This window comes from Procambarus clarkii, chromosome 10, assembly GCF_040958095.1.
Source record: "Procambarus clarkii isolate CNS0578487 chromosome 10, FALCON_Pclarkii_2.0, whole genome shotgun sequence".
Classification (NCBI taxonomy): Eukaryota; Metazoa; Arthropoda; class Malacostraca; order Decapoda; family Cambaridae; genus Procambarus; species Procambarus clarkii.
Window position 1 is genome coordinate 30,179,646 of NC_091159.1, and position 24,459 is coordinate 30,204,104.

General features: G+C 43.8%; 1 protein-coding gene across 1 annotated transcript; it reads right to left on the reverse strand.

Moving 5' to 3' along the window:
• Positions 1–23,131: 23,131 nt before the first annotated feature.
• Positions 23,132–24,403, reverse strand: LOC123747428 (uncharacterized protein DDB_G0290301-like). Its single transcript, XM_045729654.2, has one exon. The coding sequence runs from the start codon at positions 24,401–24,403 to the stop codon at positions 23,132–23,134; it is 1,272 nt and encodes a 423-aa protein (XP_045585610.2).
• Positions 24,404–24,459: the final 56 nt, after the last annotated feature.

Here is a 24,459-nt window from a genome sequence, read left to right on the forward strand (position 1 = left end):
TATGTATCATCAATATGTACCTTGTCATTATCACCACAACAAGGACACGTCCTACTTCCGGCCACATGTGGTATGTGTAAGTATCCACTAGAAAATTTCCGAACGTTTTCGGAATGTATTCTTGGTATTGTTGTGAATCACGAAAACGTTTTGGAATTTTCAATCCCATTACCTAGTAGATACTTAAGCCTAACCTAATTGCGTGTTTCTTTTGTGATTATTCCTGCGTCATAATCACATATATACATATATATATATATATATATATATATATATATATATATATATATATATATATATATATATATATATATATATATATATATATATATCGTACCTAGTAGCCAGAACGCACTTCTCAGCTTACTATGCAAGGCCCTATTTGCCTAATAAGCCAAGTTTTCATGAATTAATATATTTTCTCCAAATTTTTTCTAATGAAATGATAAAGCTACCCATTTCATTATGTATGAGGTCAATTTTTTTTATTGGAGTTAAAATTAACGTAGATATATGACCGAACCTAACCAACCCTACCTAACCTAACCTAACCTATCTTTATAGGTTAGGTTTGGTTAGGTAGCCGAAAAAGTTAGGTTAGGTTAGGTTAGGTAGGTTAGGTAGTCGAAAAAACAATTAATTCATGAAAACTTGGCTTATTAGGCAAATCGGGCCTTGAATAGTAGGCTGAGAAGTGCGTTCTGGCTACTAGGTACGACATATATATATATATATATATATATATATATATATATATATATATATATATATATATATATATATATATATATATATATATATATATATATATATATATATATCACGAGGGACCGGCTTGTGTCTGTATATCCAGCAAATCCTCCTATTTTGGTAGTACTTATAGTAACGATGAGGACTATAGTATATATACCGACCTATAACGAAATTAGAAACTAGAAATCTGAACTATACTGACTTGGACAAACCGGAAAACTATATTTTTGACGTGTGTTGCTTTGACAAACCACACTAACCTAACCTAACCTAACCTAACCTACTAATATACAATCTGAGACCTAATATAGTTCATATATGTGATATACTAGGCCTAGGAATATTTAAGTTTGTATTTTAGGTTCATTTACTATAAAATAATTCCTTACTAGTCAGTATACTAATATCTAAAAGCTAAAAAAAAAGTAAGTACAAAGTCGTGACTATTGCCGACTGTCACAATAGGTACTGTCTAAACAGGAGGCGTGGTTGTGATGCCGTACACAAGACACGTGCCGGAGACCAGGAGCCCGAGCAAGGTCACACCTCAACCGTTGCTGACTACGTCATTTCCCTTGCATTGTTGAGCCCGTTGCTATTAGACTTGGAGAACGTATGGCGTTCTCTGGAGCACGGTGATGAGTATGGCGTTCTCTGGAGCACGGTGATGAGTATGGCGTTCTCTGGAGCACGGTGATGAGTATGGCGTTCTCTGGAGCACGGTGATGAGTATGGCGTTCTCTGGAGCACGGTGATGAGTATGGCGTTCTCTGGAGCACGGTGATGAGTATGGCGTTCTCTGGAGCACGGTGATGAGTATGGTGTTCTCTGGAGCACGGTGATGAGTATGGTGTTCTCTGGAGCACGGTGATGAGTATGGTGTTCTCTGGAGCACGGTAATGAGCATGGCGTTCTCTGGAGCACGGTGATGAGTATGGCGTTCTCTGGAGCACGGTGATGAGTATGGCGTTCTCTGGAGCACGGTAATGAGTATGGCGTTCTCTGGAGCACGGTAATGAGTATGGTGTTCTCTGGAGCACGGTAATGAGTATGGTGTTCTCTGGAGCACGGCCCCTTGTGAATGGAGCAACAGGCGCTGTTATGGAAGGATTAGATTCTTCCACTGGAAGATCGAGGACAAAAGATGATATGGATTCATAATACAATGGTTCCGCGTTTGTTTCTCGGTAGACGTTATGGCCAGATTTCCTATACATTTCAAGCCTTTTTTCACCTTGCAGCAACAGCCTGGTTGACCAAAGGCTGCGATTGATACGTAAGGCTGCAAGCAACCGCGTCTAACAGCCTGGTTAAACACACTAGGGGCCTGGTAGCCTGGTGGATAGCGCGCAGGGCTCGTAATTCTGTGGCGCACATTCGATTCCCGCACCAGGCAGAAACAAATGGGCAAAGTTGACCAAAGTTCACTAGAAGGTGAAGGGACGCCGACGTTTCGGTCCGTCCTGGACCATTCTCAACTCGAGAGTGATGAGGAAGTAGATGCAGGTAATAAATAAACGGGCAAAGTTTCTTTAACCCTGAATGCCCCTGTTACCTAGCAGTAAATATGTACCTGGGAGTTAGTCAGCTGTCACGGGCTGCTTCCTGAGGTGTGTGTGTGTGTGGTGTGGGGGAAAAAAAAGTAGTTAATAAACAGTTGATTGACAGTTGAGAGGCGGGCCGAAAGAGCAAAGCTCAACCCCCGCAAATACAACTTGGTGAATACTAACCAGGACGCCTATAGCCAGAGACCAGTTACTGTGACATTGATCCTTTGAGCCAACGGGAGGTAAGGGAGTTAGGGAGCTGTTGTGGGCAGCATTCTGCACCAGGGCAGGATGCAGCCTGAGCAAGGTGTGGGGGAACCCAAGGTACTCGTCACCTTATCTTCAATTAAAGGTCCTGAAGGTTTTATAGACCTATTATACCTCTAGGCTAAATATAATCTTCAGGCAAATCAATTTTCAACTTTAGTGCGGCTTTGCAACATCTTGGGAATTGCAGTCGCATAAAATTGCCATCGAAGATTGCCATTTGTGATGGCCAGAAGTGACCTCCTAAAAGTTTCAGAAATGTTCACGTGAAAAAGATCTTTTGCTAACGATTTGAATTTGTTGCTCGCCGCTGGAAGCGTCGCACAGCTGGCGCATATTACACGTGAGTCTCGTGGCAGCTGGACAATATATGGCTGGCAATTCTTTCAATTTGCCACTCCGTAAAAAATCACAACTGTTTGGCCAAACCAGAAAGACACGCACCCAACCATCCCACCTAACCTATGGTCACTGACGCATAGAAAACGTCAGTATTACGTCGCTTTTTTAATGAATTGGTCGTTTACGTAAAAACATTTAAGAGTTTTGCTAAACAGAAACATTTAAGAGTTTTGCTAAACAGAAACATTTAAGAGTTTTGCTAAACAGAAACATTTAAGAGTTTTGCTAAACAGAAACATTTAAGAGTTTTGCTAAACAGAAACATTTAAGAGTTTTGCTAAACAGAAACATTTAAGAGTTTTGCTAAACAGAAACATTTAAGAGTTTTGCTAAACAGAAACATTTAAGAGTTTTGCTAAACAGAAACATTTAAGAGTTTTGCTAAACAGAAACATTTAAGAGTTTTGCTAAACAGAAACATTTAAGAGTTTTGCTAAACAGAAACATTTAAGAGTTTTGCTAAACAGAAACATTTAAGAGTTTTGCTAAACAGAAACATTTAAGAGTTTTGCTAAACAGAAACATTTAAGAGTTTTGCTAAACAGAAACATTTAAGAGTTTTGCTAAACAGAAACATTTAAGAGTTTTGCTAAACAGAAACATTTAAGAGTTTTGCTAAACAGAAACATTTAAGAGTTTTGCTAAACAGAAACATTTAAGAGTTTTGCTAAACAGAAACATTTAAGAGTTTTGCTAAACAGAAACATTTAAGAGTTTTGCTAAACAGAAACATTTAAGAGTTTTGCTAAACAGAAACATTTAAGAGTTTTGCTAAACAGAAACATTTAAGAGTTTTGCTAAACAGAAACATTTAAGAGTTTTGCTAAACAGAAACATTTAAGAGTTTTGCTAAACAGAAACATTTAAGAGTTTTGCTAAACAGAAACATTTAAGAGTTTTGCTAAACAGAAACATTTAAGAGTTTTGCTAAACAGAAACATTTAAGAGTTTTGCTAAACAGAAACATTTAAGAGTTTTGCTAAACAGAAACATTTAAGAGTTTTGCTAAACAGAAACATTTAAGAGTTTTGCTAAACAGAAACATTTAAGAGTTTTGCTAAACAGAAACATTTAAGAGTTTTGCTAAACAGAAACATTTAAGAGTTTTGCTAAACAGAAACATTTAAGAGTTTTGCTAAACAGAAACATTTAAGAGTTTTGCTAAACAGAAACATTTAAGAGTTTTGCTAAACAGAAACATTTGAATGTAAACAATCGAATCCGATGATGAGAAAACGTTAATATTGCCGTGCTTTAACATTCACTAATGCGTTGCATTTTTAACGGATTGGTCGAATGCGTTCAAAACGTGATACGTTAAGCGAGAGGATAGGCCAAGGCCGTCCAATAACTGCCAGGGATAGTTGAGGACTCCCAGGTCGTGCCTGCCTCGTCCCGGAGGACTGGAGGTCGATCAGCGATCCCTAACGACCTCCGCCTCGCTAAATGACCACCACTTGCCCCCATCACACCCAAGCACTGACGTTAATTACTTGAATTAGTCAATTATACATCTTGTGCCCATCCTGCGGGCGGTAGTGGACCCCCTTACCCATCCTGAGGGCGGTAGTGGACCCCATACCCATCCTGAGGGCGGTAGTGGACCTTTTACCCATCCTGAGGGCGGTAGTGGACCCCATACCCATCCTGAGGGCGGTAGTGGACCTTTTACCCATCCTGAGGGCGGTAGTGGACCTCTTACCCATCCTGAGGGCGGTAGTGGACCTCTTACCCATCCTGAGGGCGGTCGTGGACCCCTTACCCATCCTGAGGGCGGTAGTGGACCCCTTACCCATCCTGAGGGCGGTAGTGGACCCCCTTACCCATCCTGAGGGCGGTAGTGGACCTTTTACCCATCCTGAGGGCGGTAGTGGACCCCTTACCCATCCTGAGGGTGGTAGTGGACCCCTTACCCATCCTGAGGGCGGTAGTGGACCCCTTACCCATCCTGCGGGTGGTAGTGGACCCCTTACCCATCCTGAGGGCGGTAGTGGACCCCTTACCCATCCTGCGGGTGGTAGTGGACCCCCTTACCCATCCTGCGGGCGGTAGTGGACCCCTTACCCATCCTGCGGGCGGTAGTGGAGCCCTTACCCATCCTGAGGGCGGTAGTGGACCCCTTACCCATCCTGAGGGCGGTAGTGGACCCCTTACCCATCCTGAGGGCGGTAGTGGACCCCTTACCCATCCTGAGGGCGGTAGTGGACCCCTTACCCATCCTGAGGGCGGTAGTGGACCTCTTACCCATCCTGAGGGCGGTAGTGGACCCCCTTACCCATCCTGAGGGTGGTAGTGGACCCCTTACCCATCCTGAGGGCGGTAGTGGACCCCTTACCCATCCTGAGGGCGGTAGTGGACCCCTTACCCATCCTGAGGGTGGTAGTGGACCCCTTACCCATCCTGAGGGCGGTAGTGGACCTTTTACCCATCCTGAGGGCGGTAGTGGACCCCATACCCATCCTGAGGGCGGTAGTGGACCTTTTACCCATCCTGAGGGCGGTAGTGGACCCCATACCCATCCTGAGGGCGGTAGTGGACCTTTTACCCATCCTGAGGGCGGTAGTGGACCTCTTACCCATCCTGAGGGCGGTAGTGGACCTCTTACCCATCCTGAGGGCGGTAGTGGACCCCTTACCCATCCTGAGGGTGGTAGTGGACCCCTTACCCATCCTGAGGGCGGTAGTGGACCCCTTACCCATCCTGAGGGCGGTAGTGGACCCCCTTACCCATCCTGAGGGCGGTAGTGGACCTTTTACCCATCCTGAGGGCGGTAGTGGACCCCTTACCCATCCTGAGGGTGGTAGTGGACCCCTTACCCATCCTGAGGGCGGTAGTGGACCCCTTACCCATCCTGCGGGTGGTAGTGGACCCCTTACCCATCCTGAGGGCGGTAGTGGACCCCTTACCCATCCTGCGGGAGGTAGTGGACCCCCTTACCCATCCTGCGGGCGGTAGTGGACCCCTTACCCATCCTGCGGGCGGTAGTGGACCCCTTACCCATCCTGAGGGCGGTAGTGGACCCCTTACCCATCCTGAGGGCGGTAGTGGACCCCTTACCCATCCTGAGGGCGGTAGTGGACCCCTTACCCATCCTGAGGGCGGTAGTGGACCCCTTACCCATCCTGAGGGCGGTAGTGGACCTCTTACCCATCCTGAGGGCGGTAGTGGACCCCCTTACCCATCCTGAGGGTGGTAGTGGACCCCTTACCCATCCTGAGGGCGGTAGTGGACCCCTTACCCATCCTGAGGGCGGTAGTGGACCCCTTACCCATCCTGAGGGTGGTAGTGGACCCCTTACCCATCCTGAGGGTGGTAGTGGACCTCTTACCCATCCTGAGGGTGGTAGTGGACCCCTTACCCATCCTGCGGGTGGTAGTGGACCCCTTACCCATCCTGAGGGCGGTAGTGGACCCCTTACCCATCCTGAGGGCGGTAGTGGACCCCTTACCCATCCTGAGGGTGGTAGTGGACCCCTTACCCATCCTGAGGGCGGTAGTGGACCCCTTACCCATCCTGAGGGCGGTAGTGGACCTCTTACCCATCCTGAGGGCGGTAGTGGACCCCCTTACCCATCCTGAGGGTGGTAGTGGACCCATTACCCATCCTGAGGGCGGTAGTGGACCCCTTACCCATCCTGAGGGCGGTAGTGGACCCCTTACCCATCCTGAGGGTGGTAGTGGACCCCTTACCCATCCTGAGGGTGGTAGTGGACCTCTTACCCATCCTGAGGGTGGTAGTGGACCCCTTACCCATCCTGCGGGTGGTAGTGGACCCCTTACCCATCCTGAGGGCGGTAGTGGACCCCTTACCCATCCTGAGGGCGGTAGTGGACCCCTTACCCATCCTGAGGGTGGTAGTGGACCCCTTACCCATCCTGAGGGCGGTAGTGGACCCCTTACCCATCCTGAGGGCGGTAGTGGACCTCTTACCCATCCTGAGGGCGGTAGTGGACCCCCTTACCCATCCTGAGGGTGGTAGTGGACCCCTTACCCATCCTGAGGGCGGTAGTGGACCCCTTACCCATCCTGAGGGCGGTAGTGGACCCCTTACCCATCCTGAGGGTGGTAGTGGACCCCTTACCCATCCTGAGGGTGGTAGTGGACCTCTTACCCATCCTGAGGGTGGTAGTGGACCCCTTACCCATCCTGCGGGTGGTAGTGTACCCCTTACCCATCCTGAGGGCGGTAGTGGACCCCTTACCCATCCTGAGGGCGGTAGTGGACCCCTTACCCATCCTGAGGGTGGTAGTGGACCCCTTACCCATCCTGAGGGCGGTAGTGGACCTCTTACCCATCCTGAGGGCGGTAGTGGACCCCTTACCCATCCTGAGGGTGGTAGTGGACCCCTTACCCATCCTGCGGGTGGTAGTGGACCCCTTACCCATCCTGAGGGCGGTAGTGGACCTCTTACCCATCCTGAGGGCGGTAGTGGACCCCTTACCCATCCTGAGGGCGGTAGTGGACCCCTTACCCATCCTGAGGGCGGTAGTGGACCTCTTACCCATCCTGAGGGCGGTAGTGGACCCCTTACCCATCCTGAGGGCGGTAGTGGACCCCTTACCCATCCTGAGGGCGGTAGTGGACCCCTTACCCATCCTGAGGGCGGTAGTGGACCCCTTACCCATCCTGCGGGCGGTAGTGGACCCCCTTACCCATCCTGAGGGCGGTAGTGGACCTCTTACTCATCCTGCGGGCGGTAGTGGACCCCTTACCCATCTTGCGGGCGGTAGTGGACCCCTTACCCATCCTGAGGGCGGTAGTGGACCTCTTACCCATCCTGCGAGCGGTAGTGGACCCCTTACCCATCCTGAGGGCGGTTGTGGACCCCCTTACCCATCCTGAGGGCGGTAGTGGACCTCTTACCCATCCTGAGGGCGGTAGTGGATCCCTTACCCATCCTGAAGGGCGGTAGTGGACCCCCTTACCCATCCTGAGGGCGGTAGTGGACCTCTTACCCATCCTGAGGGCGGTAGTGGACCCCTTACCCATCCTGAGGGCGGTAGTGGACCCCCTTACCCATCCTGAGGGCGGTAGTGGACCCCTTACCCATCCTAAGGGCGGTAGTGGACCCCTTACCCATCCTGAGGGCGGTAGTGGACCCCTTACCCATCCTGAGGGCGGTAGTGGACCCCTTACCCATCCTGAGGGCGGTAGTGGACCCCCTTACCCATCCTGAGGGCGGTAGTGGACCCCTTACCCATCCTGAGGGCGGTAGTGGACCCCTTACCCATCCTGAGGGCGGTAGTGGATCCCCTTACCCATCCTGAGGGCAGTAGTGGACCCCTTACCCATCCTGAGGGCGGTAGTGGACCCCTTACCCATCCTGAGGGCGGTAGTGGACCCCTTACCCATCCTGAGGGTGATAGTGAACCCATATCCCCATCCTGTGCAACCCGTTCTCGCACTTTCGTATAGTCAATATTGACTTATTAAATACGTGCATATGTGACATACTAAACATACTAGTTTACCTTGAAAAGCTTCATAGAAAACACCGACCTTACCTAACCTTCTTAGTATGTTAAGATAAGCATCTTATTGCTTCGTAATTACAATTATTACTTAACCTATTATAGGTATAGGTTAAGTAATAATTGTAATTACGAAGCAATAAGATGCTTATCTTAACATACTAAGAAGGTTAGGTAAGGTTAAGTAATTACAATTATTACTTAACCTATTATAGGTATAGGTTAAGTAATAATTGTAATTACGAAGCAATAAGATGCTTATCTTAACATACTAAGAAGGTTAGGTAAGGTCGGTGTTTTCTATGAAGCTTTTCAAGGTAAACTAGTATGTTTAGTATGTTACATATGTACGTATTTAATAAGTAAATATTGACTGTAAGAAAGTGCGAGGACGGGTTGTCGTGGGTGATAGTGGAATTAGAAACTGAACCTCCTATTATTAATTTAGCTAATTATTTAATATAATTAATACAACCATTTAAGTTAATGTTAACATCGGTCAACTCACAGCAAAAATTATTTTTTCTTTAAATAACTAATTTAACGAGAATTTCTCACTGTCCTTGATAGTGTTAAATTGCTAATTTATCCTTTCAAGTAGACTGCAACTTTAAGGGGAAAAAATGGAAAATAAACATCGTTAATTGAGCCAATTTTGTTACGTCAGAACCCGTCTGCAAAGTTGGTGATTTGCATACACAAACGTGAGTCAAGTCACGTGGTTGCAGGAGGCGGGTGGACAATAAGACGACATGGCAACTGGTCGCACATCAGCTGTGGAGGGAGACGCTCAGGGCAAGGCTGGAGGAGTCAGTGTGTGTTGAACCGTCGTGGTGGGAGGTTGATCGTCTCGCGCTCTCTCTCATCACTCGCTTGTCCTGGAACTTGAGTAAGTGCTTGAGGAAACTGTATGTATATATATATTTCTGAGTGTCAGGGGACTGTTGTTCTTTCATTGCATGGAGAATGTGTGTGTCTGTCACCGTGGGTTATAATCAATTTTAAATTTTGTTCATTTTTTTTAATTTCAAGTAAGCATTGATTCCGTTACCGTCGCTGGAGTTTATTATTATTTTTTAGGGAAAATTGAATGAAACAATTGTATCATACTCTTTTTCTTATAATTTCCAACGGTCGCAATATATATATTTTCCCCAATTAATGACTAAATAAAGGAATATATTTAAAAACGAAATCGAACTATGACGTTTAATAATTCTCTCAATAAGATATATAAATTGTCAGTGTTTTTCACTTAGAATTTCACGGAGTTGCTTGACATAATAACTTAGCGTGAGCCTGGCCAGCTGGTGAGGACCCGAGACTGTGTTGAATGATCTGGGGGGGGGGGCGGTCAGCTGGCTCCAACCCTTGTCAGCTGTTTGAAGACACGTGCAACGTTTGTGGGACGGCTGCCGGCTGTGTAACGTTTGTGTGCCGGCTGTGCAACGTTTGTGGGACAGCTGCCAGCTGTGTAACGTTTTTTGTGCGGCTGCTTGCTGTGTAACGTTTATGGGACGGCTGCCGGCTGTGCAACGTTTGTGTGTTGGCGGTGCAACGTTTGTGGGACGGATGCCGGCTGTGTAACATTTGTGGGACGGCTGCCGGCTGTGTAACGTTTGTGTGCCGGCTGTGTAACGTTTATGGGACGGCTGCCGGCTGTGTAACGTTTATGGGACGGCTGCCGGCTGTGTAACGTTTGTGGGACGGCTGCCGGCTGTGTAACGTTTATGGGACGGCTGCCGGCTGTGTAACGTTTATGGGACGGCTGCCGGCTGTGTAACGTTTGTGGGACGGCTGCCGGCTGTGTAACGTTTGTGGGACGGCTGCCGGCTGTGTAACGTTTGTGGGACGGCTGCCGGCTGTGTAACGTTTGTGGGACGGCTGCCGGCTGTGTAACGTTTGTGGGACGGCTGCCGGCTGTGTAACGTTTGTGGGACGGCTGCCGGCTGTGTAACGTTTGTGGGACGGCTGCCGGCTGTGTAACGTTTGTGGGACGGCTGCCGGCTGTGTAACGTTTGTGGGACGGCTGCCGGCTGTGTAACGTTTGTGGGACGGCTGCCGGCTGTGTAACGTTTGTGGGACGGCTGCCGGCTGTGTAACGTTTGTGGGACGGCTGCCGGCTGTGTAACGTTTGTGGGACGGCTGCCGGCTGTGTAACGTTTGTGGGACGGCTGCCGGCTGTGTAACGTTTGTGGGACGGCTGCCGGCTGTGTAACGTTTGTGGGACGGCTGCCGGCTGTGTAACGTTTGTGGGACGGCTGCCGGCTGTGTAACGTTTATGGGACGGCTGCCGGCTGTGTAACGTTTATGGGACAGAGTCCATCTATATAAAGATGTTCTCTCGGCAGCCGGACCTCATAAGGCTTCCCAGCGACAAGAAACGGTCGTACTAAAGTGCCCGTATCCTAACCTATCAGAGGACCCAAGATAGAAAACGGGACAATATGTAAATATCGCGAACCGCTGTCATTTTCAAGTACGACGATTTTTGGCCTTAGGTAGAGTATACGTCAAAATACGACGTTCTATCAGGACAGACTGCTCTCGGCTGCGAAGACGTGAGAGAGAGAGAGAGAGAGAGGAGAGAGAGAGAGAGAGAGAGAGAGAGAGAGAGAGAGAGAGAGAGAGAGAGAGAGAGAGAGAGAGAGAGAGAGGAGAAGAGAGAGAGAGAGAGAGAGAGAGAGAGAGAGAGAGAGAGAGAGAGAGAGAGAGGAGAGACAGGAGAAGAGAGAGAGAGAGAGAGAGAGAGAGAGAGAGAGAGAGAGGGGAGAGAGAAGAGAAAGAGAGAGAGAGAGAGAGAGAGAGAGAGAGAGAGAGAGAGAGAGAGAGAGAGAGAGAGAGAGAGAGAGAGAGAGAGAGAGAGACTTACATCTGGAAAACAGGAGAAAAACGTGTAAACATTTGAGATAGTAAATAGTCTACCATTGGCGTTTGGGCGGGCTACCAGTGGAAATTATTAAAAAATATAAGTCACCCATTTGTTTTGAGAAGGGGCGGGGCTTGAGAAAGCCCTGGAAGCTGTGGGAGGATCGTCCGTTTTATGCTACTATGGCCAAAGTTTGAATAGCAAAAAGTTTAGGTTAGTTTTTTCGAGATCACTTAATGATGGTTTATATTACTATAAGATTTTTTTGTTTGTTTTTTAAACATAGCCAGCGGGGCAATATGTACATACAGAGGGCTTTATGTACATACAAAGGGCTATATGTACATACAGAGGGCTATATGTACAAACAGAGGGCTATATGTACATACAGAGGGCTATATGTACATACTGAGGGCTATATGTACATACAGAGGGCTTTATGTACATACAGAGGGCTTTATGTACATACAGAGGGCTTTATGTACATACAAAGGGCTTTATGTACATACAAAGGGCTATATGTACATACAGAGGGCTATATGTACAAACAGAGGGCTATATGTACATACAGAGGGCTATATGTACATACAGAGGGCAATATTTACGTACAGAGCGCTATATGTACATACAGAGGGCTATGTGTACATACAGAGGGCTTTATGTACATACAGAGGGCTTTATGTACATACAGAGGGCTTTATGTACATACAAAGGGCTATATGTACATACAGAGGGCTATATGTACAAACAGAGGGCTATATGTACATACAGAGGGCTATATGTACATACTGAGGGCTATATGTACATACTGAGGGCTCTATGTATACACAGGGGGGGGGGCTGTATGTACATACAGAGGGCTATATGTACATACAGAGGGCTATATGTACATACAGAGGGCTATTTGTACATACAGAGGGCTATATGTACATACAACAGGCTAACATACAGCCAGCCAGTGTAGCCAGCGGGCAGTGTCACAAACCGTCGTGGAGGTCTGAGTGTGACTCTGACACACTCTTCCCTCATGAATTCTAACAACTACGACCAGCCTATGTCCGTCCCGCACCCCAGACCATTCCCTCCTTCACCGAGGCTGGGTGAGGCTAGCGCCAAGCGTCTGGTATCCAACCTTGGGAAGACAGACATGACTTTCTTTCATAGATCACCCCCCTCCGAGTCTCCCCTCCCACCCGTTTTCTTTTTCACCTCTCCCTATATCCTCTCCTCTCCCAATTTTTCTTCCCTTTCCACCTCTCTCTTCACTTCCCATTTCCCCCTTTAGCCCTTCGTTCCCAGCCATTGGTCTCCCTCTGGCTTCCCCGCGCCCCCTCCCCCCCCCCCAACTTCCACCCTCCCACCTGATCTTTGATAATTTATCATTGTGAAGCACTGAAACAACTGTATGGAGTCTCGAAACATTGATTACAATCACTAAAAGTATCAGATATTTCAGACTTCATGAAAATCGCCTGAGAGCCTAATACGACCAGCCTGTCAGTAGTCTCCCGTACCCCAGACCATTCCCCCTGCAAAGTTGGGTGAGGCTAGCCCCAAGCATCTGGCCTCCAACTTTGGACATTATATATATATATATATATATATATATATATATATATATATATATATATATATATATATATATATATATATATGAATGAAAACTACACACCCCAGAAGTGACTCGAACCCGGACCGCCAGGAGCACATTGCAATTGGTGTACACAGTGCCTTAAACCACTCGACCATCAGTGACTGTACAAAAGTGGTGATAGCCGAGGCTATTTGAACATCACCCCAACGGCGCTTTGATGGTAATATTGGGCATAGCTTTTCATCAAATCACCTCATTTTTATGGAGCCACGTGAGCAACACAAATGCAAACAAGCTTGAATGGTCCCCAAGCATATATGTGAATGAAAACTCCTCACCCTAGAAATGACTCGAACCCATACTGCCAGTTGCAATATATATATTTTCTGATTTTTGTCTATAGGGATAACGTTCCAATTAATAATATCTTTCAGGACCCTTTCCTCGGTTTATGAGCCGTCGACGGCTCATAAAACCGAGGAAAGGGTCCTGAAAGATATTATTAATAGGAACGTATTATTATTATTAATAGGATTCTACCCACTTCAAGACCCCCGAACCAACATAGAAGCAGCAAGAGGAAGTATGGTCAATAGGCCTTCTGTAGTTACATTCATTCTTAAGTTCTCATATGCAATTTATACCCATTGATTTGTGTTTCAACTTTTGTTACCTCACCCAAAAACATTGACACCCAATTTGTGTCATATCACCTCACCCAAAACGAATATAAGCATATGATATGTGTAAACCTGTCTTTGAAAATGTAAGAAGTCCTTGCGAAACGCTTTTAGGCATCAGACCATAAATAAAAAAATGAGAAAATGAACTTTGGAGAGTTAATTTTTCAATTACCCCCGACAGTGAAGAAAAACGTAAGAAATATTGAGAAGATTCGTGTTAGAATTATTAATCTTACTTTTTCGGTCATATTTAACAACATATGTTTACAAGAAAGACTGCTACCAAAATATACTAATATATATATATATATATATATATATATATATATATATATATATATATATATATATATATATATATATATATATATATAGGGGGGGGGGGTACCACCTCTGGTGCAGTTATAGGGACCCACAGCCTCAGAGAAGGGAACACAGAGCATTTAGGAAAAAACTTGCCATTTACTCTGAATACGTAAGAGTGTTCGCTTCTCCTACCAACCCCTTTTTTTATGGTGTACACTTTATTATGCAAGGTTATACAGTTACATATCTGATTTTATACAAAAAATGAACATTAAGAGGACACAAAAAAAAGTTCGCTTCCTAGAGGCTGTAGATTTCCTCGAACTCCTCCGACGCCGGGCTTCTGGATTACTTCAACCTCCGCTTGAAATAATCCAGAGATCAAACTTCTATTATGTTCTGCGGTAATTTGTGGCTTAAATCAGTTAAATCAACAATTCTATTTACAAAACAGGTCTATAACGCCAAGATAAATAAGAGTGATTCACTATCCAATTGTCAAATACACTAGAGTATAACTCAAGTTATGACATAACGTACCGTAATGTAAGATGTTAACTGCGAATTTCAACATCTTGGAGACTGTTTTGGTGCAATTCGAGGTCGTTTTCCTGGAGAAACTTCCAAGACAATGATCTGGGCGGGGAAAAAAATTGCCATTAAACCTAAATTTTCACCTGTTTCACAATCTGGAGTCATGCCATTATTTTTGTTTTTCTGTGTTGCCATGTATTTGTGACCAAGTTATTCAAAGAACTCGACAAGCAGCTCAGAAATATTCGAAAAACAAAAGATATACAAAATGAAAAAAGGTCGATAGCCTATGATTGATAAATATAGATTGATATACGTAAGAGGATAGATTGCCTAAAGAAATATTATAGGCCTAAGGTTAACTTATGATCAGTATACATACACCAAGGGTTTAGTGATACAGTTTATATACATCGAATTTGATAATGAATTTGAGTCAAAATTATGATCTCGTAATATATATTCATAACTTTCCGGCACAGTTAGGCAAGAACGTCATAAAAACAATATTAATTAGAATGAGAAAATCATTGGAACAATACGGAATTCGAACTAGGGTCCTTGTTTAACATCACAACCCACGCCATTGCCCCTAGGACCCCACAGCCCGTTCGTCCGAGTGTTCCCAACGTCACTAAACTGTTGTACTAAATTGGCCGAGTCTAACCTACCCGAGGACCCGCAAACAGAAAACGGGACATCGCCTCAGTTTCGCGAGCTGCTACAATTTTTAGTACATAGTTTTTTTTGGCCTTAAGGAAAATATACGTCAAAATGCAATGTCCTGTTCAGAAGAACGGATTGGGCCATGATAAAGGCATTTTTCTTTCCTCCCCGTATTTTTCCAATAATTTTTTCAAAGATATCTCACGTCATTGTCATTTCCTTGCGTATTAATTATTGAAACAACATTGTGATATTAATTTATGTTGTAATACTAAATATGGACTAGTTATGACATTTAGTATTCAACTAAATTGTAGAGGTAAGCAATAACTATCAAACCATGCATGATTTTTTTCTTTGTCCTTCCTCGTGGGAAACAGTTTGAACCAAAATATTAATTTTCTGACGCTATGGGCCCAAAAAGGGTCCACCCGGCCCTTCTTGAGGTTATCTTGAGATGATTTCGGGGCTTTTGTGTCCCCGCGGCCCGGTCCTCGACCAGGCCTCCACCCCCAGGAAGCAGCCCGTGACAGCTGACTAACTCCCAGGTACTTATTTACTGCTAGGTAACAGGGGCATTCAGGGTGAAAGAAACTTTGCTCATTTGTTTCTGCCTCGTGCAGGAATCGAACCCGCGCCTCAGAATTGCGAGTCCTGCGCGCTATCCGCCAGGCTACGAGGCCCTGGACATAACTTTTCTGGGGTTTGTTGTCCGGGTTTATTGGCCAAATTTATGTATTAAAACCTAATTGACAATGTGATTTTGAACTAATTTATAATGAATATAGCCTAAATCTATTTTTTTGTTTTGTTTATACAAAAAAAATCATTTTTTGGGGTTATTTTGACCATTGAATTGCATAAGGAAAATGTATTTTTAATGCCCATGATAGAAGTCGATGTGTTTAAGTCTCATGAACCATAAGGCAGCCTCTCTGAGGATCAGTGCAGAGAATTGTTCCCGATAGATGATTGTTCCTGATAGATCATTGTTCCCGATAGATCATTATTCCTGATAAATCATTATTCCCGATAGATCATTATTCTCTATAGATGTTCCCGATGATCAGGCCTTGAAGACCTTTCATTTTCGAAAAAAAAGTCAAGCCTAATATTTTCAAGTGCTTGCTTGTTAATTAATTTAATTAAATGTTGCTACGACAGAGCATGAATGAAAACTTCCCTGCGTTATTTCACCTTGTCGCATAGAATGTCTGGCTACGATTCTTCAAGCACTTACGAAACTTTTACATCTTTCATTAATCATTGCGGCTCTGTTTACATTTACTAGATAGTGTACGAACTGGACAACCTACGAAGCGCTACAAACTCGTAGCGCTTCGGAGCTCATAAACGGCCTAATGAAGGCAATCAAAGCAGCTGTGATTGAGAAAAAGATGTACTGGTTTCGTAATTGGTTGCGTATAAATTCTAGATTAAACGTGATTGGGTACGAGAAACCAATGTGAGGTGCAGATAAGGTATTCTAATCATTTTATTTCTTACGATGGAAAATATTAAGACTGTTTATAGCCACCAGATGACATGACAGGCACATTGTTGACCTTGTTTCGCCTTTGTTTTGTGCTTGCTTGCTATTGTTGTCTGCCTGACCCACTTGGAGAGGTGTTGGAGTGTTTGATAGTCATTTTCCATTCGTGGTACAGGCGTTGAATATATGAAGCACGCTATTATGATGTGTGTGTGGGGGGTACAATGGTACTTTGAATGTAAAGCAAGTTGCTATTGTGTATAGTACAGTGTTTGAGTGTATAAGGTACGATATTATAGTGTGTGGGGTACAGTGATACTTTGACTGTAATGCACGCTGAAATAGTTTACGAATTACATTTCACATTATCGTCAATAATACACCACATTAACGGAAGCAAACCTAATGAAATTTAACCTTAACCTAACCATGGATAGAGAGTAGATAATAGCATTAATTATATAGTCGTTTTCAATCCATTCTCATGAGCATATGTTCTCCCTGACGACAGGTTGAATGCTGCCATTTGTGAGGTGTCACGTGGTCTTGCTTTCTGCGGGTGGAAATCCGACTCTCAAGTTATGACAGCTGGAGCCACAAAAACGCTGGCAAATATTAACTAGTGATTCCGGATGGATTCAAGGAACAGCGACACATATTCAAATGTTTAGATTACATCAACTACGTTGATGCTGACTTGATTCAATGTTGATCCAACGTTGATTTAAAGTTGATCCTACGTTAATTTAAAGTTGATCCTACGTTAATTTAAAGTTGATCCTATGTTTATTTAATGTTTGATAAAGTTTATCTAACGCTGATAACGTTTATTTAACATTTATAAACTTCTTCCTGTGTTGATTTAATGTTGATAACGTTGTTGCGACGTTAATTTAACATTAGTCAAGCATATTTTGCCAGCTGGTTTCGAACAGGTTAAGATCGGAATGTCGCGTGTTTGTTTCTGAAGCCTATCACACATGAGCCCGCCCGCGCGAGCGTGCACAACGTTACTAAACAAATACATTAAAATCCCGAACCTAACCCGAAGACACATGAATAGAAAACGGGATATCACGTCAATTTTGCGAGGCAATCTGTGGTGTTTTTTTTTAGTACATCAGTGTTTTGGCCATAGGGATTTATACGTCGAAATACGGTGTACTATTCGAGTGGACAAGTTGCTCAGAGTAAATATATATATATATATATATATATATATATATATATATATATATATATATATATATATATATATATATATATATATATATATATATATATAATATGGGTATATCACGAAAATAAACACGTGATTAAAAATGTGACAGTGTCAGACCACGGAGGAAAAATGAAACAGGAATTTCCTTAAGTACTTTCGTATATTAATACATCTTCAGAAGGAGTCGTTTTACAGGTCGAGTACTGAACATAAATAGACAGGAGAGAATGGTGGAGTGAGGTGAGGTACAATACGTGGACACTGCAGACGGCCTATTGGCCCATCCGATGCAGCCCATTGGCCCATCCGATGCAGCAACCACACACAGGCACACACATGGATAATTATAGCATAAAATAGTAAATATTTACAATGAATTAGTGAGACAAATGTGTTCCAATGATCCTACATAAATCGCCCTTTAATTGATCTATTAAAAATGGATCTAAGTTATATAGACCACTACTAATGTTCAAATTACTTTCTTTTGTGATCTGTATCAAAGCAGATTCAATTATGTTTCTGTTATAGGTGCTTTTACAATTCGTTATTGAAGAAGCCATCTCCCAATCAATTTGGTGAGCATCTTCTGACAGATGAACAAACAAAGCATTAGACAATTGGCCGTGTCTTAAAGAGTATTTATGTTGCAAAATTCTACATTTCAAATCTTTAGATGTTTGCCCAACATAGAACTTATTACAGTCTTTACAAGGTATTTATATAAAATGACACAATTATCACTACGAGGGCTGTTCCTAACTAATAGCTTACCAACAGTATTTTCGTAGCTAAACAATACATGTATATTAAAAAGTTTCAAGGCCTTGACAATATTCTCAAACCCAGAGAAATGTGGTACACATAACACATTCTTTGGGCGAATTCTTTCACTGCATATATTATTATAATATGTACGACGTGCTTTACTACGGCAAACTTCCAAAAAACTCAGTGGGTAACAAAGCTTGAGACCAATCGAATCAATATTCTTAAACTCTTCGTCTAAGAATTCTGGACTTACAACTCGAAGAGCTCTTAGATACATTGAAGAAAAAATTGACTTTTTCACATTGTATCTATGTCCTGAAAAATAATGAACATAAGACAAATTATTCGTAGGTTTTCTGTAAACACTAAACTTTAGTGAAGAATCTTCCCTATGAATAAGAACATCTAAGAATGGCAAACATTTATAAATTTCAGTCTCCATAGTAAATTTTATAGAGGTGACTTGGTCATTAAGTTTGGCTACAAATTCTAGTGACCAGTCTAGCAACAAGGATGCGTGGCCGACGACCGGGCCGCAGGGTCGCTAAGCCCCGAAATCATCTCACGGTAACCTCAAGGTAGGTCACTCTTTCTTCCCCCTTCCCCATTCCTCCCTGTCTACTCTCTCTCACCTCTTCCCCCCCTCCTTCCTCTTTCCATCTCTACTCTCCACCTGTCATTCTCTTTCTAAGGAAAAAAGAATGAATATATGGACTCTGGACGGTGAAACTTTTCACTGGATTTGATTCGTTGTCACAGTTGGACGCAGCGCCCCACCTCTTAACATGACCTACAGAACCGACCCTGATCAGCTTATGTCCGTCCCGTACTCCAGACCATTCACCTGGCAAAGTTGAGTGAGACTAGCCCCAAGCGTCTGGCCCCAGCCTTGGACAGAGATCAACAGACATTCTCTCTCTGTTAGATATAGACTATCATAATGTCTCATTTCCACTATGCAATATTAAATTGTTAAACATAACACTCACAAGAAGAAAAAAGTGATTGATGTTGCCATTAATGTCATTATTTTTTTATATAGTATAGATGGTAATAGAGACAATCAGTGTCAAACAATATCTAATTAACTAAGACCCATTGTGCCATTGTGATCACTTGAGGCTACCGCCCGTTCAATGGTTATTGGGGCACACAGTAAACTACCACTTGTACAGTTAGTTTAGGATGCTTGATAAACTACTGACAAGGATGAGTATGAGGTGCATATTAAAATACCACTCGCATGATGAGTGTGGGCTGCACAAAAACAATTCAGTAAAACCTTTTTATTGGGGTCTCCCCCTCTTGATTTCTCCTTTAATTTAAATGATCTGTATTAATTTCTAAATATACAGGTAATCTATTACTATACATAATGTAATAGATGTATAATTCGTTTGTGCCAAGCATTTGTATTTTTTACCGCTATCACCTTAGTTGTTTAAACGGTTTGAAATTGTTTTTGTTACGATGTTGTTACTAGGGAAACAAGACGTAACTAATATGGTGTTTTTGTTTTATGTTATTTGCTTAGTTGCGCCGTGGGGGAAGGGATAGGCCTAGGTCCACCGTGGGATAGTATAGGCCTAGGTCCACCGTGGGATGGTACAAGTTGAATTAATAACAGACTAGAGCACCGTAATGTTGACGTGTTCTATGTATTGACCCTCAATAGGTTAGGGGGTTGCTTGGGTTTGTATGTATTATGTTAGGCAAAACAGTTGTATTTGTTACGGAATGGCAAATCGAGTGACCGGACTGTTTGGAGAGAGACGGGGTCAATGAGACATGATAACAACGTACAAAGTATCTCAGTGATATTTATGAGGTTGATAAAGAAGACAAGGTAGAATAGAAGAGTGATAAGGTAATAGAAACTTTAGGGGCATTGTGGTGGCAGGGATTTTAGAAAGAACATTTGTATAGCCTAAGAGAAGCCTAGAGAAGTAACGGAGTTGTCTAGGCAGACATTTCTGCCTCTATAGTCGAGAGGCAGACATTGTATTATCCTGTGATGGTAATGAGGATGGTCGGAAGTCACTCACTACCTGAGACAACACACAGCTTACAAGGCGGAACTCAAGCATTAACCCTTGACCCCACAAACATTTAAGTGCATACACATCACCAGGGCGATACAGTTCCTGTAGCCTAAACTACAAAATGGTAGTTTCACACAAATTAGCTATCTGTGGGCTTAGAGAGAGAGAGAGAGAGAGGTGGTAGTGTACATCACACACTAGGGTACCCTGCTAACCTAGCATCTGCAGCGCTCACCATTCATGCGGTGACAAGGTCAGTCGCCTGATGGTGTGTTTTTGTATGTTCATTCCTGGCTGAGTTATTGCGTTCCTGCTCCTGGGTTCCCTGGGTTTTATTTTTGTAGCTGTTGGTTGTCTGTTGTTAAGACAAGACTGAGTCTACCTTGAGGGGGTTCCGGGGATCAGTGTCCAAGATTATCTTTCTCTCAGACGGGCTGGTCGACCAAACTGTTGCTGCTGTACCGTAAAAACAATAAAAACCTTGTGGAACGTTGCTTGCGAGATGCATAATTTATATATTTAGTATTTTTCCATTATATAATCAACGTGTTCCAAGAGCCTATAATTCACAAAGTGAAAAATTAAGCTAGTGGACGGGCTAGGCCGGTTCCTCCATACTAGGCTTTTTTTCTACTACAGACGTAGCCTTATATTTACGTATACAAAGTTAGCCAGTATACATACATTTTCTTGTGTCCTCCATGGACACAAGAAAAACAGATCTCTATGCAGAGTTAGAGATCAGTTAGACAACATATAGTGTGGTGAGTTATTGAGCACTCAACCAAAGGTAGTGCTTGCAGTGCTTTGCAATACTAATCAGCATGTGTGTGTGTGTGTGTGTACTCACCTAGTTGTACTCACCTAGTTGTGTTTGCGGGGGTTGAGCTCTGGCTCTTTGGTCCCGCCTCTCAACCGTCAATCAACAGGTGTACAGATTCATGAGCCTATCGGGCTCTGTCATATCTACACTTGAAACTGTGTATGGAGTCAGCCTCCACCACATCACTTCCTAATGCATTCCATTTGTCAACCACTCTGACACTAAAAAAGTTCTTTCTAATATCTCTGTGGCTCATTTGGGCACTCAGTTTCCACCTGTGTCCCCTTGTGCGTGTTCCCCTTGTGTTAAATAGACTGTCTTTATCTACCCTATCAATCCCCTTCAGAATCTTGAATGTGGTGATCATGTCCCCCCTAACTCTTCTGTCTTCCAGAAGACAGAAGAGTGTGTGTGCGTGCGTGCGTGTGTGTGTGTGTGTGTGTGTGTGTGTGTGTGTGTGTGTGTGTGTGTGTGTGTGTGTGTGTGTGTGTGTGTGTGTGTGTGTGTGTGTGTGTGTGTGTGTGTGTGCTGGAAGAGCCTGATTCAATACGCATGGCCTTGTGTGCACCTTAGCTCTCGACCCATTCTGTCGCAATGCTATTTGTCTGATCCAATAACGTCTAATTACTTCTTGATATATTTTAGTGCCAGTCATATGAGATAGGAGTGAAGGTGCCTGTTAGTTTCTCGTGCATTCTGATTGGCACTGAATGATTTTTGATTGCTAATGAAGGGAGAGTGATTGTTGATATTGTGCTGGTGTCTGGCTCGTATGTAGGGAGGATCTCTGTCATTTTCAGCCTTCCTGTGTGTGTATATTCACCTAGTTGTATTCACCTAGTTGTGTTTGCGGGGGTTGAGCTTTGCTCTTTCGGCTCGCCTCTCAACTGCGAATCAACTGTTTACTACTATTTTTTTTCACACCACACACACACACACACACACACACCAGGAAGCAGCCCGTGACAGCTGACTAATTCCCAGGTACCTATTTGCTTCTAGGTAACAGGGGCATTCAGGGTGAAAGACACTTTGCCCATTTGTTTCTGTCTGGTGTGGGAATCGAACCCGTGCCACAGAATTACGAGTCCTGCGCGATATCCACCAGGCTACCAGGCCCCGAAGGGCCTGGTAGCCTGTGTTTGTGTGTGTGTGTGTGTGTGTGTGTATGTGTGTGTGTGTGTGTGTGTGTGTGTGTGTGTGTGTGTGTGTGTGTGTGTGTGTGTGTGTGTGTGTGAGTGTGTGTGTGTGTGTGTGTGTGTGTGAGTGTGTGTGTGTGTGTGTGTGTGTGTGTATGTTGCATTTTAACGGATTGGTAAAATCCGTAAAAAATGTACGCACTAGTAAAAGAAGAAAATGCACCGTAATAGTGACGCTTTCTATACATCAGCCACGATAGGTTAGGTGGGTTGCTTGGGTGCGTACGTGTCTAGTTTGGCAAAACCGTTGCATTTGTTACGGAGAGACAGACCGAGAGTACGGTCTCCTCCGACACTTGTCAAGCATCTGTAATACAATTTGACACGACGATTACTTAGATCTAAATCTAAGGCTGTTTAGATTTTGACGAGCCTAGCTACCAATACGGAAATTGAAAGTTAGATTTATATTTGTCTTTAAACTACACGCCGACTTGATGTGCTTTTGTTGTTCCATAGTGCTTTTGTTGCTCCACAGTGCTTTTGTTGTTCTATAGTGCTTTTGTTGTTCCATAGTGCTTTTGTTGTTCCACAGTGCTTTTGTTGTTCCATAGTGCTTTTGTTGTTCCACAGTGCTTTTGTTGTTCCATAGTGCTTTTGTTGTTCCATAGTGCTTTTGTTGCTCCACAGTGCTTTTGTTGTTCCATAGTGGTTTTGTTGTTCCATAGTGCTTTTGTTGTTCCACAGTGCTTTTGTTGTTCCATAGTGCTTTTGTTGTTCCACAGTGCTTTTGTTGTTCCATAGTGCTTTTGTTGTTCTATGGTGCTTTTGTTGTTCCACAGTGCTTTTGTTGTTCCATAGTGCTTTTGTTGTTCCATGGTGCTTTTGTTGTTCCATGGTGCTTTTGTTGTTCCATGGTGCTTTTGTTGTTCCATGGTGCTTTTGTTGTTCCATAGTGCTTTTGTTGTTCCATGGTGCTTTTGTTGTTCCATAGTGCTTTTTTTGTTCCATGGTGCTTTTGTTGTTCCATGGTGCTTTTGTTGTTCCATGGTGCTTTTGTTGTTCCATGGTGCTTTTGTTGTTCCATATTGCTTTTGTTGTTCCATATTGCTTTTGTTGTTCCATATTGCTTTTGTTGTCCCATGGTGCTTTTGTTCCATGATGCTTTTGTTGTTCCATGGTGCTTTTGTTGTTCCATGGTGCTTTTGTTGTTCCATGGTGCTTTTGTTGTTCCATGGTGCTTTTGTTCCATAGTGCTTTTGTTGTTCCATGGTGCTTTTGTTGTTCCATTGTGCTTTTGTTCCATGGTGCTTTTGTTGTTCCATATTGCTTTTGTTGTTCCATATTGCTTTTGTTGTTCCATGGTGCTTTTGTTCCATGGTGCTTTTGTTGTTCCATAGTGCTTTTGTTGTTCCATGGTGCTTTTGTTGTTCCATTGTGCTTTTGTTCCATGGTGCTTTTGTTGTTCCATATTGCTTTTGTTGTTCCATATTGCTTTTGTTGTTCCATGGTGCTTTTGTTGTCCTATGATGCTTTTGTTGTTGCATGGTGCTTTTGTTGTTCCATGGTGCTTCTGTTGTTCCATGGTGCTTTTGTTCCATAGTGCTTTTGTTGTTCCATGGTGCTTTTGTTGTTCCATGGTGCTTTTGTTCCATGGTGCTTTTGTTGTTCCATGGTGCTTTTGTTGTTCCATGGTGCTTTTGTTCCATAGTGCTTTTGTTGTTCCATGGTGCTTTTGTTGTTCCATGGTGCTTTTGTTGTTCCATGGTGCTTTTGTTGTTCCATGGTGCTTTTGTTGTTCCATTGTGCTTTTGTTGTTCCATGGTGCTTTTGTTCCATAGTGCTTTTGTTGTTCCATGGTGCTTTTGTTGTTCCATGG